Raw genomic sequence first — 23,592 nt, 5'->3', positions numbered from 1 at the left:
TGCTGCAGTCCATGGGGTCGCAAAGAGTTGGACACAACTGAGCGACTGAACTGAACTGAGAAAAACTAAGACATGACACTCTAACACATTACCATAGTCCTCATCCTACTTTCCCTCAAAAGGCTGTGAATTTGGAGTTGGATTCACATCAGAAGGTGGGCAGGATTACATTTAAGTGGAAATGAAGCCATAATGCATTTTTACAAGGCTAGACTCAAAGCGGGTAAAATGCAGACAGAGGATGTGAGCCTGGGGACCTCTGGGCAGGCGCTGCTCTGTTGGGAGCTCCCTTTAAGCTGAGACACATTCGCCTCTAAGTGCGGAAATTCTGAGTCCCTTATGCCCCTTCTACTTTCCTCCCTGCTGCAGTACATTTTCAGGTTGGACAAAGCACAGGTGGGCATTTTAGTCCAAAGAAATCTGATATTTCTGCTAGTTTACAAGTCCCACATAGGTCCTTCAAAGCACTGGCAGAAATCATATGAAATTTAATAGCAGTGAAAGTAGTCTGAAACTTCTGGGGAGATGTGTGCAGAAAAGAAAGAGAAAATTCTGTGAAGGATCTAGACAGAACTGATGTGTTGCATTCTAAAGCTTCTCAAGAGATCGTGGACTCCTGGGACAGAGGGGCCATGCTACTTTGGTACAGGATATGCCTGGAGCCAATTGGAGCCATGGTGGCTTTTAAACAGGTCAAGAGGTACAATAACTGAATTCACCAGCTACATATCACAGAACTGTCAAGCCCTAATTTATTGGAATGCTAGAGGAACATGATATGCTGGTGAATTGCACTTTTTGCTGAGCTGGGGAAAACCCTGCTCCTTTAAATCTTACTGCTGATCATCAACAGAAGAACCCATTTGTCCATTTTTCTGTTGTAGCAAGGAGAGTATAGTCAACAAAGTTCCATATAGTCAAAGCTACAGTTTTTCCAGTAGTCACATATGGATGTGAGAGTTGGACCATAAAGAAGACTGAGTGCCGAAGAATTGATGCTTTTGAACTGTGGTGTTAGAGAAGACTCCTGAGAGTCCCTTGGACTGCAAGGAGATCAAACCAGTCAATCCTAAAGGCAATCAATCCTGAATATTCATTGGAAGGACTGATGATGAAGCTGAAGCTCCAATACTTTCGCCACCTGAATCGAAGAGCTGACTCACTAGAAAAAGCCCTGATGCTAGGAAAGATTGAAGGCAGGAGGAGAAGGGGATGACAGAGGATGGAATGGATGGATGGCTTCATTGACTCAATGGACATGAGTTTGAGCAGGCTCTGGGAGATGGTGAAGGACAGGGAAGCCTGGCGTCCATGGTGTCACAAAGAGGTGGACATGACTGAGTGACTGAACAATAAAGGAGAGTATAGGGGCTTCCCTGGTGGCTCAGACAGTAAAGAATCTGCTGCAATGCAGGAGACCTGGGTTTGTTTCCTGGATCAGGAAGATCCCTTGGAGAAGGGAATGGCAACCCACTCCAGAATTCTTGCCTGGAAAATTCCATGGACAGAGGAGTCTGGCAGGCTACAGTCCATGGGATTGCAAAGAGTTGAACATGACTAAGTGACTAACACTTTCACTTTCTTTCAAGGAGAGTATACTGAACAGCTTATTAAATACTTGTGCATTTACTGATGGCTTGCCATGAGTCAAGTACCAGGCTAGATGGGTTCTAAGGATATGACGGCAACAGGATGTGGTCCTGAGCTTACTGGAACTCACTGGGGAGCAGCAGGGTAATACTGAGAATCTCAGCACCATGAAGCCCAGAAACTGTAGGTGCAGATCACTGGGCTGAGTGATGCTCATTGACGGTGTCCACTGTACACAGATACACGAAATCCTACCAGAAACAGAGCCCTTCCCTGTCCTGACTCTCAACCAGGATGGCAAGGCAGATAGTGTCCATCTCCAGGAAAGTGGGAAGTTGGTTTGAAAAATGATGCATTTATTGATCAAATATCCATGTTTCATTGCCCTCTGTGAAATTCTTCTCTCCTTCGAGCAAAATTACTGCTGGGCTACACTGAAGCCAAAACCTACTCTTGTGTGCTCTCTTTCATACCAGACACACACACTCTCTCACTCAAACTCTGTCCACAAAGGCATCCTTCAGTTTTCTTATGAGTCACTTGTTCTGATAAAAGCTATCACATGCTGAAAAAAATTTCAGTTGAATATTCTTATTAATGTGACCATATTTTTCACTTCTAATTGGAACTCTCAGCGCTTAGTTAAATGTATTCATGTTCTGAGGAAGGTTGCAATGATTCAGAAGGTGTTTGTTTTTCCTGGGAAATGACTCCAAAGCTTTCTCTTCTCCACTCCTGCACCCCTCTCCAGTCTCTGCTCAGAGACCACTTTAAGATCGCCTTCCTTCAGCCCAACAATGTTAGAGTCTGACAGGGGCCTTGGGAGCTGGTGATGAATGGTCTTTGCTGTCTCAGCCCGGGATCTGATCCGTGTGATCCTATAGTTTATTGAGGTGAAACTCTGGATCCCCTTCTCATGGGGCAAGTGGAGAAGCTGGCGTGTAGAGTCTGAGCATCCATGGTGGAATGCACCAGCACCAGAAGGAAGTGGAGGGCCACAGCTCCATGGCTTGTACGACCCCCGGCCAGTCACGCAACTGCCCTAGCAGTTTTAACCTTGCAGTTCCTGCTGCCTCATCTCCCAAATGGATGTAAGGCAGCCAGTTCTGCCTGCCTTGTGGCTTGTTGTCAATACACAGTGAGATGATGTATGTGAAACTGGTCATGTTTAAACACTGCAAAAAGTTATGCAAATGGATCGAGAAGGGGGATGGCATTTTCATAAAACTTTTAGTCCCCTGTGCTCACCACTTCCATTCCCCAGCCCTGCCAATCCCTGGACCCTTAAGACAGGAGACCTGAGGGAAGGTGGAGGTGATATTCTTTCAAGCTGTCAAGACTACAAAATCACGAGCTGCCAAGTGGAACACGCAGACTGCCATGGGCTCTGTTGAGAGAGAGCCTGGTTCTCTTAGTCCAGGGAGGGCACGTGCCTACCTTCTTGCCTTCTCCATATATAAGGGGAAACTTCAAGTCATCGTCCTCAATGGTTTTGTATGCCCTGTAGGAGGATAAACAACATTTAAAAAAACAGGTTTGCACTCAATTAGTGACCCACTGCCCTGACACAGGATGCCAGGCAGTTTATTTTCCCTGAGCCTCCATCCGCTCACCACACTGCCGATCTCTTTCTGTACAAAGAGTCAGTCTCCCTACAGAATTGTGTGCGTGTGTGTACGTATTTCAACGAACCAGAAAATACCAATATATGCCTGAGGAGAGAGAAAATGAGCTGGCCTACTCACAAGCAGCGAGAAGGGGCGACAGGCTTCTGTCCTCAGCACTTAGCGTCCCTGAAATACTGAACGGCCCCAGCCGCGGTGGCGGGGTTGTCATTAATCTGAAACCACGAAAGGCAGCAGTGCTCAGAGATGGAGGTGTGGGGGACGGGTGGTGAAACTGCTCCAAGAGCCAGCTCCCACCTTCAGGGGTTGTTTATGCCCAAGCAGCCTGGTATTGGGATGGCTGGAGAAGGAATATTTAGAGCCAGCTTGACCTCAGTGTGATCCTTTGTTTCACGATGGCTATTAGATGGCCATTGGACACACAGAAAAAAAATCCTGTTCACGCTTCAGCGGTTTACGCCAGCCATGCCACCACTCATGCAGCAGAGGCCGGCCAGGCCGTGGCGAGGGCATGAACGAAGGCCATGTCTTAACAGTCTGGCTCACAAGGAACTTAGGAAACAAACAAGCAAGCAGGTATCCAGTCACGAGTTGTATAACCCTGGGCAAGTAGCTCCATCGTTTTGGACCTCTGGTTTCTCATCTGCAAAATGACGATGACCACACAGGACGTAAACAGCCTAGCACAGAGCCTGATACTTAGTAAGTACTCAGTAAGTAGTAGCTGTCACTAATATTTAGTAGATAATTAATACTTGGTATATAGTTCCCCCTTCTGCAAAACGGGGAGAGCGTTGCCTATTCACTTCCTCAGAGAAGTATTAGGAAGACTGAGTAAAAGATGGGGTATTTTCTGCTAGGTTAGAAGCTAGAAGATGCTTTTCTAAACTAATGTCTCCTGAGTGCATGAAAAAAATTAATTTGTGACATGCGTGCATGTGCTAAGTCGCCTCAGTCATGTCCGACTCTTTGCGACCCTACAGATTGTAGTCTGCCAGGCCCCTCTGTCCATGGGATTCTCCAGGCAAGAATACTGGAGTGGGGTGCCATGCCCTGCTTCAGGGGATCTTCCTGACCCAGGAATTGAATCTATATCTCCTGTGGCTCCTGCATTGCAGGCAGATTCTTTACTGCTGAGTCACCTGGGAAGCTGAATAATTTGTGACATACCTCTTGATATATCTAGGCGGCTTGAGAGTGAATCTGACATCAAATTTATGGAGGTGCTTGATATACAAAAGAATGCAACTCAACTGAAAAAAGGCTCAACCCCAAAGCTAAAGCCAGCACATCTTGCTTATCTGCAAGTTATTTGGTTAAGTTCTTTCCCGTGGGGGTAGAGAAACAGCGAAGTTCTGGCACCGGATGTGCCTGGGCTTGAGTTTAGCACTGCTTTCTGTCCAGCCCTGGGCAAGTGGATAAGTCTTTCTCTGAACCTTAGTTTCTTCATTAATCAGGGAAGCCAAAAAGTGGGGCTTACTTGTGAACTTGTGGTAAGGATTAAAATGGGCTGATGAATGTGATGAGCTTAGGAAGTATTTGGCACAATGCCTGGCACATACTGAGAGCTTGATAAAAGCTGGTTGCTGCTTCTGCAGTCAAGTGAGCCCAGAGGTATGCCATGAATTGAGTTTTCAAAAAAGGAACCATACTATTTCCTTCCCCCAAATCTACCAAATTAACACAAAGTGGAAATAGCTACTTTGATATTTCTATACTCACACAGATGATTTAAGTCACTGTGGTGTACGAGTCCCTTGGGGAACAAATACAGCTGTTATTAGACTACAGTCAGCTTGGGGATCCAATGAGTTTGTAGACCCATGGTTCTCCATCTTGGCTGCAGAAGGAATATCCTGAGAGGGCTTTGAAAAGCCTGTGGCTCAGGTCACAGCAATGAGGTCTGAACCTCTGCGGATCAGACCTAGGCACCAGGAATTTTTTAACAAGCTTTCCAGGTGATGCCAGCGTGCAGTCATGGTGGAGAACCACTATTGGAAACCAAGGTCATTAGCTAACATTCAAAATCAGTTGAGCAAATGACTATATGGCTCAAGGGAAAGGGAGGTAATGACTTGAGCAAGGCTGTGAAGTGGGCACAAGTGGGGCTTGGGGACCACATGGAAAGTAAAAAGACACGTTCAGACAGAGACGATGCAGTGGGGGCAGTCTCAGGGAGGGGCTAGGGCTTGGCGGTCCAAGCACAGGAGTCTGGAACTACAGAACAGGCAGAGGGCGGCAGCTCTAGAATCAATGACTGGAGGTTACTTAGAGCTCAGTGGAGACAGGCTGAGAATGCTCTTAACAAGCTTGAAAAGGCAGCCAGAAAACTGTCCTCTGACCGCATCACAAGCCCAGGTAATGGAATTCTCCCAGGGCAGAGAATCCCAGGAGAGTGAAGTCTGTTTCAGCGCCGCTCTGAAAGGCAAACCCTCGTCCTGGGGTTCTTACCCACAGGAGCAAGTCCACCGAAGTTCTAATCTTATGGTTTAGCCTCTGCTTCTTTGTCTTTTTTTTTCTGTTCCTTTCAATTTTTTAAAAAACAATTTTAAATTTAAAAACTGAGTAAAGTTGCTTCACAATGTTGTGTTAGTTTCTGCTGTACAGCAAAGTGAATCAGTTATACATAAATCCCCTCGTTTGAATTTCCTCCCCATTTAGGTCATCAGCAAGCTTTGAGTAGTTTTCTGTGCTATACAGTAGGTTCTCATTAGGAATCTATTTTATGTGTGTTTGTCAGCCGTGTCCAACTGTTTGCGACCCCACGGCCTGCAGCCCTCAGGCTCCTCTGTCTGTGGAGCTCTCCAGGCAGGAATACTAGAGTGGATTGCCATTCCCTTCTCCAGGGGGTCTTCCCAATCCAGGCTCTGAACCCAAGCCTCCCGCATCTCAGGCAGATTCTTTACTGTCTGAGCCACCAGGGAAGCCCACGGCACAAACTAGAAGGCCACTGGGCTGGCTGCACCCCGAACGCGGGAATCTCTCCTGCTGTGCCCCTCATGCTGGTCCTGACCTCTGTCATCAAGTGGGCTGCTGTGGACAGTCTCTGTCTAAGGAGCTTTACAGGACCAACTCTCTAGTGCCACTGGATAACAGCCCTGGGAAATTCCTTCCTAAACTGACCCAGTCACCCATTGGTGTGTTGGTCTGTCTTCTGGAAAAACATGAAAGGAATCTAATTTCTCTTCTACTTAAGAGGTCTGCAAATATTTGAAGAGAGCTATCTCAAAGTTTCCTTTTTCCTGGTATCATCAACTGTCCGTCCCCAGGACCTGAGACACCATCTCTGATCACTCAAGCCACCATCCATTCAATCAACATTTATTAACTGAGCACTGAATCAAGGGCTTCCCGGGTGGTACAGTGGTAAAGAATCCACCTACCGATGCAGGAGACGCAGGAGACATGGGTTCGATCCCTGGGTCTGGAAGATCCCTTGGAGGAGGAAATGACAACCCACTCCAGTATTCTTGCCTGAAAAAATCTGATGGACAAAGGGGCCTGGTGGGCTACAGTTCACGGGGCTGCAAAGAGTCAACAGGACTAAGCACTGAGTACTGTGGGAGGGGCCCTCTGGGAGCTTTTCAGTTTGTTTCTTCCTGTCATTGTCCTAAGGAAATGGCACTCAGAACCACAAAGGAATGAAATGGTTACTTCCTTGATTTAGACCATGCTCTTGTCTTTTTTTGGCCATGTCACTCAGTGTGCAGGATCTTAGTTCCCCGACCAGGGATCGAACCTGTGCCCCGACAGTGGTCCAGTGGAAGCACTGAGTCTTACCCACTGGACCACCAGAGAAGTCCCTAGACCTTGCCCTTTTTTTTAAATTACTGTGGCTTTTATTGGTGTTATGTGTCTGTGTATACATGTCTGTGTGGCTTAGGGTCATGTATCAAAACTCTGAGTAAAAACAAACAAACAAAACCCAACCCCAGTCAGTCCACAAGAAATAAGACCCAAGAAGGTTTTCTGACTCATTGTCTTCTTTAGTTTATACTTATACAATGAATATTTTATTCTGAATGGTAAACTCCATTGCCCTTATTAATTTTATCATGCTAGTTTTGGTCCACTGTTCCAGCCCATTGAGAGATGTTTGGACACATATCCTTTCATCACCCTCAATCAGCTCTCTCTCTATGCTGCCATGCTGTGTGAAGTCGCTTCAGTTGTCTCCGACACTGTGCGATCCGATAAACTGTAGCCCACCAGGCTCCTCTGTCCATGGGATTCTCCAGGCAAGAATACTGGGGTGGGTTGCCATTCCCTTCTCCAGGGGATCTTCCCGACCCAAGGATTGAACCTGCATGTCTTATGTCTAACTTATATTGGCAGGTGGGTTCTTTACCATTAGCAACACCTGGGAAGCCCCCTTCTATGCTATATCATATTAAAGCTGATAACCAGCTCTGCCATCATTATCCGGGTAACTGAAAAAAAAAAAAAAAAAAAAAAGCTAAGCAGTATCAAGCCATTTAGAGACCTTCCTCCAGGTCAAGCTAACCAGACAAAGGGTATCAACATTTCTTGAAGGCAAATGGATGGAAGTTAAGTACAATCTGTAAAATCATGTTCTTGTCTGGTGGAAACACATAGAAGACAGACTCCATAGTAGAGGGCAGATGATGAGAATACTCATGTTTAAATGAGTGGGTGGTGGGAATTCCCTTGTGACCCAGTGGCTAAGACCCCATGTTCCCAGTGCAGGGGGCTCGGGTTCGATCCCTGGTCAGGAAACTAGATCTCACAACAACAACAAAAATCGCCATGCTGCAACAAAGATGGAAGATCCCATGTGCCACAACTAAGACCCAGTGCAGCCAAATAAATAAATAGTTTTAAAAAGTGGTTTTAAAAAATTAGTGGGTGGTATGGCAGGAGGAGGCAGAAACACTGATCCACTGAGACAAGTCCCCATGAACCTGGACTCTGGGTAGAGCTCTCAGGCCGTCTATGAAACAGCTGAACCACTCTCCACACAGGATTTCTCCATCTTGTTCAAAGACTAAAAGAAGAAACTGTAAAATTCCTTACAAAGTCAAAATACATCCATGTACACTATTGCCATGATCAGCCATCCAGGAAATGCCATCAAACGGTTGAAAACTGCTAACTGAGTTGACTTACTAGCAAGTCCAGGTTGTTCCCCAGATCATACCACCTCCACTAGATACCAACCCTTCAACCTGGTCTTACTGTTAAGCCAGAGAGAGGCGCTGACTGCTCTCTCTCCAACCCAACCCTTCCAGCTTCTCTCTCCACCTCTCCTGCTGACATACACTTCCCTCTTTCCGCTTTCCTAAGGACTGCAGCTCAGGTTCACACAAAGCTTACTCGCCCCTTCCCCTGCTGTTATTCTCAGTAACCGTCTCTGTTTTGTTGGTGCTTCTGGAGTCCTGACTTTACAACTTGTACCTACTTTCTGTTGACATTCACTGCTCCTCATGAGCACCTGGACCACGTCAAGAGCATCCTCTCTCCTGATGTTTGCACCCTAAGTCACCTCTGCTGACACTCCCTTGCTGCCACTCTCAAGCCAGGTGCCCCTCAATCCCCTCGGTCCCACCCTTCTAAGAACTCCCTTCTGACTATACTTGTTTCTGAATCCAGCTTCTACTTTTGGCAAATGTTTAAAATATCTTTCTTGCTAACAGTCTAGACTTCATCACCTTGATCTCCTGCAGCCTGCCAGGCTCTTTTGTCCATGGGATTCTCCAGGAAAGAATACTGGAGTGCATTGCCATGGCCTCCTCCGAGGGATCTTCCCAATCCAGGGATCCAACCCACATCTCTTACACTCCTAACACTGACAAGTGGGTTCTTTACCTCTAGCGCCATCTGGGAAGCCCCTCTGATACTCTGCTGCTGCTGCTAAGTTGCTTTAGTCGTGTCCAAACTCTGTGTGACCCCATGGACAGCAGCCCAGCAGGCTCCCCCGTCCCTGGGGTTCTTCGGGCAAGAACACTGGAGTGGGTTGCCATTTCCTTCTCCAATGCATGAGAGTGAAAAACCAAAGCGAAGTTGCTCAGTCATGTCCGACTCGGAGCGACCCCATGGACTGCAGGCTACTGGGCTCCTCCGTCCATGGGAGTTTCCAGGCAAGAGCACTGGAGTGGGTTGCCATTTCCTTCTCCAATGCATGAGAGTGAAAAACCAAAGTGAAGTCACTCAGTCATGTCCGACTTGGAGCGACCCCATGGACTGCAGCCTACCGGGCTCCTCCGTCCGTGGGAGTTTCCAGGCAAGAGCACTGGAGTGGGGTGCCATCGCCTTCTCCCCTCTGACCCTCTAGTAAGAAGGAAGCACAGCAGGAGTTGAGTACTTTGTTTATCCACATCATACCGTCTTCTGCCTGCAGCGCTGCAGTTGCCTTGGAGGATCTCCCTGCAATAATCTAGGCAAGAGACGATGGTGCCATGGCTGCAGGGATGGCGGTGAAGGTGCTGAAAACTGCTCAGTTTTGTCCTTTACCTCTATCCTCAGAGCAACGAGAGTAATTATTTTGAAATGTCAGATAACGTCATTACCCTACTCAAACCCTCTGATGGCTTTCCCATCAAACTTGAAATAAAAGCCAAGTAATGAAACGACCTTCTTTAAAAATCACTCCCTACCCCCAAACTTCCCATTCCCCTTCTCTTTCTTTTTCTCCAGGGATCTCCTGCCTAACATTTTAAGTATTTTGCTTCTTTATCTTATTTTTCCTACTGTTCCCCTGTGCACTTTCCTCCCACTTAAGTTCTATGAGGACGGAGATTTTTGTTTCTGGTACCTAAAAGACTGCTCAGTGTATAATGAGCGCCCAACAGATGTTTGATGAAGTGAGCAAACCGATGAATACTACTTATTCCTGGCAGTGGCTTTCCTCTGTCCTCATGAATGTTCTTGTTCTTTATGTATTCAAAGCAAGAGCAGCCAGTCTTGTTTTCTGTGGCTTTCTGGGGCTCGCTGTTGCTGGCTCCAGCCCGTGCTCACTCACATGCACATCCTCCTGCTCTGGCCTTGCCTGGCTGTGTGCTGCCCCTTGGAGTCAGTATTTCAGATACATGCTCTGAACATGGGAACTCCAGAGATCACATTCTCTGAACATCTGGACTCAAGAGATTCCCCCGGGCAGCCACATTCATGCCTTTCACCCTTCTGATGAGTGGCAATTCTAGGACTCCTCCCGCACGAACATCTCATGTCTCTATATCCGTTCTGTAATTTTTAGCAGAAAAACCTTTGCTTGTATTTTCAGACTGGCTAAGAGGCCTGTAAGCCAGTCTTCCACAACCATTTCTCTTTTTATCCACAGTCATCATGCCTCAGCTTAAAATTCTCCCGTGGCTCTCTATTATTTTGAAACGTAACTTAGCGATGAGGCAGGCCCTCGGTGGTCTGATCTCTGACACTGATCTGACATCTTCTGTACTCTGCCAGGAGCTCGGAACACTAGCTTACTTGCTGTTTCTTTAATAGCAAGTGGCCTCGTTCTTTCCCCCTCCTGGGCCATTCTTCCTCCAGACCCTCCAAGAGCCAGCCCCCGTGCAGCCCTCAGAGTGCCTTGTCCGGTCACTCATCTGTAAGTGTGATGTCCACAGCCCCACACCCATCCCCCCCCACCCCCTTCCCATCCCTGATGTACCGCTTCCTGGTGCTTACACAGCACAATCTGAAACTACCTTATTTACTAATTTGCTTGTCTATATTCTGCCTCCCCCTCTAGAACATGAGCTTCGTGACACCAGGCACTTTGTTTTGTTCACTGTAATAGCCTCATCTCAACAACAGTGAAGGCACAATTGTGGATGTAAAGTAGATACTAGCGACACGGGTGGATACATGAATGAAGGCTGCCACCTCCGCCTTAGCACACGAGCTTCCCTCCAAAGATAAGCTGTAGACGTGGCTTCCCCATTTACCTTTCCTGAACAGTAAGCTCTTCTGAGGCTGAACTTCCGGGTTGAGTTCTATCAGTGATGCCTTGGATTTTCATTTGCCCCATTACATTAAAATTTTAGGTTTCCTTTAAAAAAAAAATTTTTTTTTCTTTTTTTTGCTGTGCTGGCTCTTTGATGCTTCTGTGCGGGCTTTCTCTATTTGGCAGGTGGGGGCTACTCTCCAGTTGCGGTGCACGGGTTTCTCCCTGCAGTTGCTTCTCTTTTTGCAGGACATGGGCTCTAGAGCATGTGGGCTCAGTACTTGCAGCACGTGGGCTCAGTACTTGTGGTACACGGGCTTAGTTACCCTGTGGCACGTGGGATCTTTCTGGAGCAGGGTTTGAACCCATGTCCCCTTTTATCACCAATATATATCAGTAGACAGTCAGAAAGTTATTTAAAAAATGGCATTTATGATCCCCTTGCTTGTCACTTTCTCCTGATAATTCCTAGGCACCACTTCCAGAGCGGTAGCGTTTGTTACAGTGCTTCTCCAGGGTATATGGTGTTACCGAGACAATTTTCTTCTTCCTTATTCACTCAGGCTAAATCTACTGGTGAAGGCAAGTCCTTCACTGGAAAGTTCTTCTTATCTTTGCTGGGTTCCTCCATTCCCAGCCAGAGCCCCCCACTCTGACTTCGTAACCCACAGGCCAGGAACCTGAAGCTCATGCTTTGGCACCATCCACACACATCACTTCCCACGATCTCCCTTCTCTCCTAAGTCATGACTTTTAGCTAGAAAGACGGATAGAAAAACCACGTGTTGCCCCAAGTCTTCATTTCCTTCATGGGACTTCAAAGTCATTGAAGAAGAATGTGACCCTTTCTGAGGGTGGTGACGGATCCTCTTCCTTCGGGGATGGCCTCATCTCCACCATGCACTCTGTGGCTCCACTGACACACATCAGTGAGTCACATTCTTCCACTCCCTAACCTCTGGACATGGCCTTGGACGCCTCTCCTCCCCCGGGACTCTCTCTTCCTGGATTCTCCTCGCTTGGCAGAGCCCGCTGTGGGCGTAGAGTCAGAGGTTCTGAAGTCACCGCTGAGTCCTCACGTGGACTTGCAGTGTGAACGAGGGAAAGTCCCGCAATCTCACTGCATGTGCTTCCTCAGCTGCCTTTCTTCACGCAAGTTTGCAAGGATTAAATGCAAATATGCCTGAAGGGGAGGGCGGGACGCATTGAAAGAAGAGCATTGACATATATGGGCTTCCCCTTCCCCGGTGGCTCGGTGGTAAGGAATCCAGCTGCCAACGCAGGAGACTTGGGTTCGATCCCTGTGTCAGGAAGATCTGTTGGAGGAGGAAATGGCAGCCCACTTCCGTAGTCTTGCTGGGAAAATCCCATGGGATGGCAAAGAGCTGGACACGACTGAGCGACTGAACATGAGCAGGAGCGCTGACAGATATACACTAAAATAGACAGCTAGTGGAAAGCTGCTGAACTGCACAGGGAGCTCGGCTCACTGCGCTGCAACGCTATAGGTGGATGGGATGGGGGTGGTGGAGGAGGGAGGCCCACGAGGGAGGGGTTATATGCATACATATACCCGATTCACTATGTTGTATAGCAGAAACCAATACAACATTGTAAAGCAATTATATTCCAATAAAAAACAAATAAATAATGCAAATATGTCTGGGAAAGTCCTTTGTGAAGAAGGATAAGGTGCTATTTAACTCTAAGTTGTAGCTATTATGGTTGTCGGAGCCTCTGTCATCACCGTGGATGGAGAGCACAGAGGCCTGGTTCCCACAGGCAGGAATAGAGCATATCCCCAAAGGATACTGCTTCCAGCTGAGCCCCCAACACACCCCAATTCATACTTTTTATACTGCTGCTAATGATACCAAGGGGGCCAGGTGACGCTAGTGCTGAAGAACCCGCCAGCCAATGCATCAGACAGGAGACACAGGTTTGATCCCTGGGTCAGGAAGATTCTCTGGAGAAGGGCATGGCAACTCACTCCAGTATTATTGCCTGGAGAATCCCATGGACAGAGGAGCCTTGTGGGCTACAGTCCATGGGGTCACAAGGAGTCAGACACGACTAAAGCGACTTACCATGCACAAAGATACCAAAGCAGGAAGGACAGCACCTGTGCGACTTTATCCAGAAAGGTCTATGGTTTCACCATACAGTGAAAACGCACAGACTCAGAAGGATATCTCAGAGCTAATCTAAAGAGAGTCCTTCAGGTTGGTGTGAAATAATCATAAATGGAGGACATCCCTTCCTCAGCTAGAAGCTTAGCACTCTTCAAGGAAAGAGTTAAGAGCCCCAGGAACTCTCATTTTGCCCAGAGCAGAAACTAAGTCCTAGGCAGGCAGACCCACATCTCAGAGGGGCTGAGCAGGTCTGGGTGGGGGACGGTAGTAGACAAAGTGTCTCAGGCTCTGGTCCCCATTTTTGTCTTCCCACACCCAAATCTCCATAGAAGCTTGAATCCCAGGAGGCCCAAGATGAAGCATCACCCAGGCCTGGCTGGTCAGAACAGATACATGCCTGGAGCCCAACTGCTCCTCGTGGCTTTTAAGAGCTTGGCAGAACCCCAATGAAGCAATTCACAGAATCTGCAGAGGCTCTCCCCTGACTCGCCCCTCTCCCCACCCATCCTCCTCAGATCTTCCTGGAAAAAGCACAGTGGGATTGGCAATCACCTCATGTTTCATTTTCCCTACCAGCCGTCTGTATTTCCAAAGGAGTCGCGCCCCAGGCCGAACCACAGGGCTCAGTGAGCCACATCTTGCTCCTGGAGGTGGCCCTGCGGCAGGGGACCTACCCTCCCTCCTCGCTCCACGAATTTCCTTTAAGGCAATACAAGATGTTGCCACTTTGTCACGTCCAACTCTTTCATCTTTTTTTTTTTTTAAATGTCTACTTTTAAGAGGGCCCTTTCCCTGGTTTCAAAGATTCATAGTAAGGAAATTTCCCACGGCCAGAAAGAGAGAAAGAAATCTTGTATACTGACACATATATATGGAATCCAGAAAAACGGTACAGGGCAGGAACAGAGGCACAGGTGTAGACGACAGACTTGCAGCCACAGGGTGAGAAGGAGAGGGTGGATGAACTGAGAGAGCAGTGCTGACATATATGCACTACCATGTGCAAACAGATGGCTAGTGGGCAGCTGCTGTGCAGCACCAGAGCTCAGCTCTGTGCTCTGTGATGACCAGCAGGGGCAGGACGGGGGGAGGGTGGGAGGCTCGAGAGGGAGGGGATGTATGTAGACTTTTAGCTGATTAACGTCGTTGCACAGCAGAAACTAACACAACATTGTAAAGCAATTATTCTCCAGTTAAAAATAAAAAAAGAAACTCCCCCTCAATTCCTTACATGTGTCTTTGGATGACACCTTAATATGCTGGAAAAATGTCTCTGCACTGCCAGGGAGGATGAACGTGAACCAAACTTCATGAGGCCAGGATCAAGTCAGAGCCACGGAGAAGGCTGCGAGGGGGCACTTGGGGCCCCAGGGTGAGTAGCGAGAGGTTAAGAATCATCCTCTACAAGCAGGTAGGCTGGGCGTTAGGAGTATCCTTTTTAATGTTTCTAGGCAGAACCAACCTCTCTGCCACAGGCTCACCACCGTATAAGCAGTCTTTCCTTATTTGTAAAACCTGAGTTTTGAGGGATGGGGTCATATTTTAATGCCTTGAGTCCCTGGATTTCTGTGCTAGGAGTTGTCAGTGGGTATCTTTGATTACATGATTTCCTGGGAAAGTCACCCTGTGAGGTCAAGGCTCCACCAACAAATGCTCCTTTATTTTCTCCTTTGGTCTTTGGACTGCCGTTTAAATTAGTTGAAGCCTGCCGGCCCTAAGCTGTATGCAAGTTGATGTGCTGGTGCTAATGCAGTGCAGCAGTCTGGATTCGGGCACAAACAGCATGCCTGAACTGTAAGAGTGTGATTAGTATTTGGTGACATAATTGAAGAGAGCTGGCAGGTGCAGTGCAGCCCAGCTTGGGTATGGCTGGCAGTGACAAGAGAAATGAATGAAAGCGGGAAGCTTCCGGCCCTCTCTGCAGGAGAACTTTCCCTGTAATGGGGTGCAAGCTCTATTCCTGACATGGCAGTTGCCTCTGAGGAACCCCCACCCTTGCATCCATGAGTAGGAACCCCCGCCCAGCAACCCACAGCCCTGGGGAAATGCCTGCCTCTCCTCTTCCTCCCAGCAGCACGCCTGAACCACACCCCACCTAGAGTTCTGCAGGTGGTAACCATGCCTCTCTTGGCCTAAACACTCCTGTTCCTACCGTCAGATCTATGGGTGACGGCAAGAGGCAACAGAGCTTGCTTTCACATCCCTGGTCCATGTGCCCTAGGAGCATGCACTGGGTTAGAGCAGAGGTTTCATACTTTATGACTTAAAAGACACCTATCAATCTTATTAACCCAGTGTACACCCAAACGGGCTTCCCAGGTGGCACCAGTGGTAAGGAATCTGCCTGCCTATGCAGGAGACGCCAGAGACACAGGTTTGATCCCTGGATTGGGAAGATCCTCTGGAGAAGGGCATGGCATCCCACTCCAGTATTCTTGCCTGGAAATTTCATGGACAGAGGAGCCTGGGGGGCGACAGTCCACAGGGTTGCATAGAGTCAGACACTACTGAGCATGTATGCACTCATACCCAAACACACCTCAGGAAAACAATACTGACCTTTGCCATGTGATATCCATTTTAATATTTTCTTTTCTCCATATGCTGCTTAATTTAAAATGCTCATCTCCGTACACCAAATTGATTTCGCAACCCCCAAAATGGGTCCCCACTCACAGCTAGAAATGTGGATAGAATTTGGGTGGCGGCTCCTCGTAGCTCCACACCAGGAGATCAGGCTTTGACCATATGAGAGCAATGGGTTCCACCTGATTCATTCATGAATATTTACTGAGCACCTGCCAGGTACCAGGCACTTGCACAGGTGCTGGCATATGGGGTTAAATCAAATAAGGATCATCTCTTGACTCCTGGGCCCAAAGTTAGTGGTGGAAAAGGATTCACACGGAAAAACATGCTTTGAATCAGCCTTTTGAAAATATAGTCAATCACGTACACATGCAAAACTGAACCAATCCTATTTCAGGATAAAACATTCCAGATGACTTTTAAGGAAATTTCAGATTTGGAAATTATTTCTGACTTGGTATCCACTTGGTACGCATTAGCACTTGGCTAGGAGAGCTTCATGTTCTAATCAATAACATTTAGATCTCCCCTAGGTATGAATCAGAGATCCTCGTTTTATGAGCACACAAATATGGAACGAATTCTGCTTCCTCAGGGACCACTCATTCTAAAACAAACATGAATTTTATTGACATTGGCCTTTAAGTGTGTGAGACCAAGTCAGTACATACAAGTTAGGAAATAACCAAAATTGACCCCATATCCATGAATGGTGGGGAGAAAATAGCAAATTGTTTGCAACAAAGAGAGTTTTACTACAGAGGCCGGTTCCTCCGTGCTGGTCTGCAGCCATGCCTCACAAAGCTTCATGCAGATACTTATAAACCAGAGCACCAGGTCCTACACTAGTCCCTGGGAGAAGCACTTACTCTGCCTCTAGCCTATGCTATGTCCTTGCAATACGTTCATTCAAGTGCCCTTGAACTGGCAACACCACACTGGGCAGAGCATACACCTAATCAACAGTTACTTCAACACACAAAAATATCTTCCCTCACCCCCAAATCTTCTGGTGAATTAGATGCTTATCCTGTGGGTTACTATACTCTCTGGGATCCTCTGCTAACTCCCACATTACTCAAGTCCCAGGGTAAGAAGCACAGGCCTGGGGCTATGGCTGCTAGCATTACTTAGGGGTTGGGGGTAGGTATTACTAGGAGGAAGTGATGTGTGTCGGGGAACATAGCATTCTTGGCTCTTGAAGTCAGAGTGGCCCCACTGCTTTTTATTATCCAATAGTGGCTCAGACAGTGAAGAATCTGCCTGCAATGCAGGAGATCTGAGTTCGATCCCTGGGTTGGGAAGATCTCCTGAAGAAGGGAATGGTTACCCACTCCAGTATTCTTGCCTGGAAAATCCCATGGACAGAGGAGCCCGGAGAGCTATAGTCTATAGAGTCGCAGAGTCAGATGCGACTGAGCAACTAAAACTTTCACTATTGCTTCAAATGATGGACTTCAAAAGCAGCAACTGTTAAAGCTTTAGCCATCATCTTACCCCAAACACCTACAGAATTCTAATATACCCAATGTTTATTATGCACTCACTTCACTCTACTTTGGGCTTCACTCATAGCTCAGTTGGCAAAGAATCTGCCTGCAATGCAGGAGACCTGGGTTCTATCCCTGGGTCAGGAAGATCCCCTGGAGAAGGAAATGGCAACCCACTCCAGTATGCTTGCCTGGAGAATCCCATAGTAGAGGAGCCTGGCAGGCTACAGTCCATGGCATCACAAGAATTGGACACGACTTAGTGACTAAACTACCACCACTGCACTCTAAGCACTTTTTAAAGCACTTATTTACTTTTGGCCACCATGTGGCGTGGAGGATCATTAATTCCTTGGCCAAGGATCGAATCTATGTCTTCTGCAGTGGGAGCATGGAGTCTTAACCACTGGACCACCAAGGAAGTCCCAGCACTCATATTTTTAAAACCTATATGATGCTTAGAACAACCTTGTAAGACAGGTATTAACATTAACCCCATTACACAAAGAAGAAAACAGAGGTCACACCGCTAGGAAACCACACAGGTTAAGCCAGATGGGCCGCAAAGTGCACTGCGCTCTCAATCATGGTTCTCTGCCTGCCCTTGAAGTGCTGTGGATGTGGGTAAACACCATTTAGAGGCATGATGTGCAGCAGGAATGTTTAATATGACTAATCTTCATGCTCCGAGTAGATCTTGAAATTTTCTGAAGTCTACTCCCTTTCCAGGTTTTTATGGAAGGGGCGTGGAAGTTTAAACATACCACCTTCTCAGGCTGCTTCTTCCCTTGACAAAATGGAAGAGAGTCAAGGTCATTGCAGAAGTAGCTTCAACCTGAGGTCTGGCTCTCAAGTTGCTCTGTTGATTGGAATTGAGAGACCTTAAATCTTTACACTTAAATGCCCAGTTTTTCCGAGAATGAGGCAAGGCCACCCAGAAGGGGCAGGCAGGTTTGCGGAGGGAGGACCACTTACTCAGGAAGAACGGGAGTGAAAACCCAGCAATTTACATACCCTGACCTTACCCACGTATGCATACCATGCCCAGGGCCTGGACCATATCCTGGTTATGGGCACAAGTATCAATAAGGAAAAAGAAAGGCTTGACTCAACTCTGACCCACGGTTGGCACCTAAGGGCTTCATCAGTCCTTATCTTTCCCAGCAGGTCCCAACCACAGCCCCGTCCTGAACACAGTCTTTGGTCCATGCAGGTGGTCAAAGAGGCTCCCAAGCACCAGCAGGAGGATTCACAGGATAAGCTGCTGGAGAGAGCCCAGCGTGCCCAGTGCTTGTTAATCAGTCATTTCTGTGAGCTGCTGCTCACATCCGTGGGGCCTTCCCTGATGGCTCACATGGTAAAGTATCTGCCTGCAATGCAGGAGACCCAGGTTTGATCGCTGGTTCAGGAAGATACCCCGGAGAGGGGAATGGTAACCCGCTCCAGTATTCTTGTCTGGAGAATCCCAGGGAGGGACAGAGGAGCCTGGCGAGCTATAGCCTAGGCAGTCACAAAGAATCAGACACGACTGAGTGACTAACACTTTTATATATCCACAGTACACATGTCTAGGGCTGCCCAAGGTCAATGTTTAAGGATATACAAGAATCACTTGAGAGGTTTGAAAACCAAAAATCCCAGATTCTAGGACCTCAGGGATTCTGGAATATTTTGACCACCCTAGGTGAAAAGCTTCACTGTGGGTAAACTCTCCTCGGCTGGTTTGCGTATGGTGTGTTCTACACTTGACTTTAAGTACCCTGGGGTCAGGAACTGCTTCAATCTTCTTTATTTCCCCAAAGCCCAGCACAACACCCAGTTCACTGAATGAATAAGTAATGGTTAAAACTCATCACTCCACATAGATGAAGCTATGGTGCCCTGTCCTTTAAGCTACTGAGCACGACACATAGCATTTGATTTACCCAGGGTGACAGACAAGGCTGATTTAATCCTAGATGAATCTGAACCTAGAATTGGCAGCGTCTCATTGCCTTTGCCAGAGTAACAAGGTGAAGGATAGAAAGTGGATGTGCTACCAGCAAGTCTAGTTTTCACAGAGAGATGTGTTTAGCTCTTCAGTGAGGGACAGACGTAGGACCTTGTCCTTGCTCTAAATAAGGCTTAGATTGATTTGTCTGAAGGTCAGAGGATCGTGAAGGTGGAGCGAAGTCTTTCAGGGCATGGAATGGTGGTCTTCTCACTCTTTTATGTGGATTCCTGGGGTAAGCCCAGAACGCAGGGGTTTAATCCAGCTCCCCAGTTGACTCTGAAGCCACGGTGGATTAGCACCTTTATGGGATTGTCAGCTTGAAACCAGCAACACTGATTTCCTAGTCTGAAACTTAGTGGGCAGAGAGAGGGTGGCAAGGATAAGAAAAACTTTTCCTCTGGGAAGAGTGAAATTTTATACCTTAAGGTCTGTAGGTGGGACATAGGACAATGTTCCCTGTTGTAAAGTACCTGGAAATGTGTTGGAGTGTCACAGTACTCACTTCTCTGGAATTTCATTAAAAACAGGATCTTATAAATAGGCTGAGGATTGGACTATGTGTCCTTCTAAATATATTGTCAGCTCTGTATTTCTGTCCTACCGTGTGCCATTCTCATACTTTATAAACGTGTAGAGCTCTGGAGGGTGGGAAAATAAAATTATGATAGTTATTGCCATCCTTAGCATGGCATTCAAAGCTTCCCTAATTTACATTAGGCTTCTCAGGTGGTGCTACTGGTAAAGAACCCGCTTGCCAATGCAGGAGACCTGAGACACTGGTTCAGTTCCTTGGGTAGGGAAGATCCCCTTGAGGAGGGCACGACAACCCACTCTAGTATTCTTGCCTGGAGAATCCCATGGGCCAACAAGCCAGTGGGCTGCAGTCCACAGGGTCGCAAAGAGTCGGACATGACTGAGGCACTCAGCATGCACGCACCATCAGGAATATTATCTAGCTGACGTGTACCAGCAAGTGTGTACGGAGGTTGAAAACACTGATATACCCCTGTACTGGCTTGCAAATAATGACTGTCACAAGTCAGCAACTACCCCCATTTGCTGGATTCTCCCCTGGAATCCCTATGATGTGGAAAAGAAAGAATTAATGCCTGGCACATTCTAGGCATTAATTCTAGGACCCAGATGGAGCCTAGTCCTCCACGCTGTCAAAATATTTTGAATATGACCTCCAGCTTCCACATTCCCAGGACACACAACTCACTTTCATGTCTCTGGGCTTCCACTTGAGCTACACACTCTGCTCAGCGTATCCTTCTCTCAACCCTCTGAAACCTCTCCTGTTTCAGATCTTCGGTTCAAACACAACCTTCCCCACTGAGTCTTCCCCAATCCCAATCTCAGTTCCCCAAAACCACTGGTCCCTCTTCGACAGCCACAGTGCCTTTTTTCTTCAACCTCCCCTTTTTAAACGCCCTATATTTTGTCCTGCTTTAGTTATTCATCGACAAATTCCAACTGATCAACCTCTCTGACTCTTGAGATTTTAAAAATAGATTTATAGGAAAAATGGTATTGTTCGATCAATTTCTAGGAAGCTGGTCCCTGGGCTAGCTGACCACCTCTATGACGTGAGCACTGTCTTAGCTGATAAGATCCTTCCTACATAAGGACATGCTTTGGCCAGTGAGGGGCTTGGAGACCCAGCTTCTGGGCTGTGGCTTAGAAGAACTGCAATGGTGCCTCGGTAAGTTCCAGCACAGAGGCGGATGCAAAGTCCATGAATAGATTTAAAACAAACAAACAAAAAACACAACCCCCCCCCCCCAAATAAAATAATCACTACACAGCAGCTTCCAGGGACAGAGGGGCTTCCTAGCATACTCAACTCTCCTCACAGTTAAGCCGGCACAGTGGCTGTGGGACACACCTGCCCCATGGAAGTGGCCAGCACTCCTTCAGCCTCCTGCTTCTCTAAACTGCCTTCTTTTTTCCTTTCAGTTTCTAGCCTCTCGTTACAATTGGGAAACGAGCATCTCAACACACACTATTAGGCTGTATAATCCAGGGCAAGGATCAGATCTTGCTGACCCTTCCAGCTTCCATCACATCTAATGATTATATTACCAGACACAGACAGCACTTATTAAACGCCAGCTTCGTTCGATGCACTGACCAAGTCATACCATCTGATTATTAGGTTCTGCCGTTAGCCCCGTGTACGTATGTGGAAGCTGAGGAAGAGAGAGGTGACGTGCTTTGTCCCAGCCACACCTGGGCACTATCCCAGCCCGCAGTCTGGCTTCACATCCCTTGTTCTTAACTACGACTCAATGTCTAACATGCTGCAGATGTACAATAAAGGTTTGTCGAATACAGAAACAAGTGTGCCCTGGGATTCCTTGGCTAACAGGACACTGCCTATTTTCACAGGGATGCGGGCAAGCACTTGACATCCTCAAACTTCCCCCAGATGACCTGGAGCTAAGTCACCCCCTCACATGTACTGTGTGCCTGCAAACAGCACTCACTGGGGGAGAAGTGGCAGAGACCTGATGCCTGGGGGTAAATGGAGGACTACAGACAAGTGTGCGACTGTTCACAGGGTCCGAGGGGGAAAAACGCTTGGAAGTGGTCTGACCACTTCAGGAACAAGACATTTATACCAATCAGTAAAGCAGAGTGAGAGGCTGTGAATGCGTAAAGAGTAAGTGGACGATCACTGCGGGGCAGGCTGACTGGGCGTTTCTTTTCTTTCTCCTCCCCGTGGGCTGACCATGCCGGTCTGTCTCGATTCCCAACCATTTGTAAAGATCTCTCAGCCTCCACTGGCCTCACGGACAGAGCGGCGGGAGGAGGGCGGGGAGCAAGGGGTCATTTGTCACTGTCGAGAGATGTGCTGCACACAGCAGGGCTGGCTTTGCTCCCTGCTGCTCCTGCAGAGCTGCAAACCTTGAAAAAATGCAGAACATGCACCTCGAAAACATCCATTCATCATCGCAGCTTGGGGATCATGGGAGAAGCCCCTCCCGACGCGGGGCTGACCCGCTCTGCCTTCAGCCCGGGCCCCACCGAGCTGGGAACAAGGGGACTTCTCAGGAACCTAATCCCTGTCCTGGCCAACCCCCAATCTACTACAGTCTTCTGAGGTTTGGGGTTAAAATTCTCTGAGATGCCATCCAAACCCCTCCTCTCTCCATTAACTCTGATTTCCAGATTGCTTTCCACCATCAGACTGCAGCCAAGGTGGCCCATAATCATTAAATTATGAAAATACAAGTGGCTGGGAGGAAATGAATCCCAGGTTTAACTCAGGAATGGCCTGCTTTCTCGCTAAGTGATTATAAAATTAAAATGTGCTATTTCTCTGGTGAGTATAAAAAGCCTCCTTGGTGAAGTCTATGGCCCCACAGTAATGTCAGGGTTTGCACCAAGGAGGGACTGCACGCACCTCAACCACGGGAGTCAGGGACTTCTGCAGGTAAATTTCCAAAGACTGGGTTAAAGGTGATTAAAATCAAGAAGAGGAGGACGGGGTTTGAATTTTCCAATTACTCTTGAAAACTCAAAAGTCAAGCTGCTAGAAAACGCAGGCTTTCTGAGCAGGACTAATAATGCTGAGCTAATTAGACCCACAGGCATGGCCAACATATAAATTCAGCCCAAAGGAGGGACACTGTCCCTTTCAAAACTGCCTGGGGATCAGTGGAAAAGCTAATGAGGAGTGTCAGTTGGGGCTGCTTTTTTAGGTGGTCCTCGGGAGGACACAGCCTGGGGTTTCTGTAACAGGGCTTCTGTGCTTGGTTCAATAAATCAATTTATATTAAAACGCGGGTACAGCTCTGGAGCTGGCTTCATAAAGCATTCTGTGGCATTTCTCAATCTGCTTATCCCCTTCCCTGCCAGCCTGCCTGAATGCACCATCAGAGGGCATTGAAAAGAGCGATGAAGAAGAAGGTGGAAGACACTAAACTATTTGTGGAACTTGACCCAGCAGCTCCGCACCACGCTGGGGGTGCCTCTGGTGAGTTTCTCTCCAGAAGACATTTGCATGGCTGGTAAGAAGCCCAAGGCTGGGGGGCTGCAACGCTCAACCCGGAGCTGGGCTCCAGGCTTCACACAGAATAAATGTCAGCCTCAACCAGAAAGGAAAAGGGTTGCGAGTGAAGCTGCTTTTCAACCCGATCCTCAGGGTCTGAAATATTCTCCAAGAAGTGAAAGGAAAAAACAAGATGAATAAAAGTGCCAACGGCTAGCACAGTCTAGGAGGTGGTGGAGAGGGGCTGGAGGAGGGAGGTGTGTTACTGACCAG

At 47.7% G+C, this 23,592-nt stretch overlaps 1 protein-coding gene across 2 annotated transcripts in view; it reads right to left on the bottom strand.

Moving 5' to 3' along the window:
• PPM1H (protein phosphatase, Mg2+/Mn2+ dependent 1H) overlaps positions 1-23,592 on the bottom strand; it is a 294,780-nt gene that overhangs the window by 46,853 nt on the left and 224,335 nt on the right. For both annotated transcript variants that reach the window (XR_001918064.1, XM_018047995.1), the window contains exon 7: positions 3,028-3,091. Coding sequence is in view for 1 of the 2 variants with exons in the window: in XM_018047995.1 (XP_017903484.1) it covers positions 3,028-3,091 (64 nt within the window). In the remaining variant the exon portion in view is untranslated. The remainder of the gene's footprint in view (positions 1-3,027; positions 3,092-23,592) is intronic.

The sequence above is a fragment of the Capra hircus genome, chromosome 5 (genome assembly GCF_001704415.2).
Source record: "Capra hircus breed San Clemente chromosome 5, ASM170441v1, whole genome shotgun sequence".
NCBI lineage: Eukaryota > Metazoa > Chordata > Mammalia > Artiodactyla > Bovidae > Capra > Capra hircus.
Note: the sequence above shows the minus strand (reverse complement) of the source record. Positions and strands in the feature narration are given on the sequence as shown.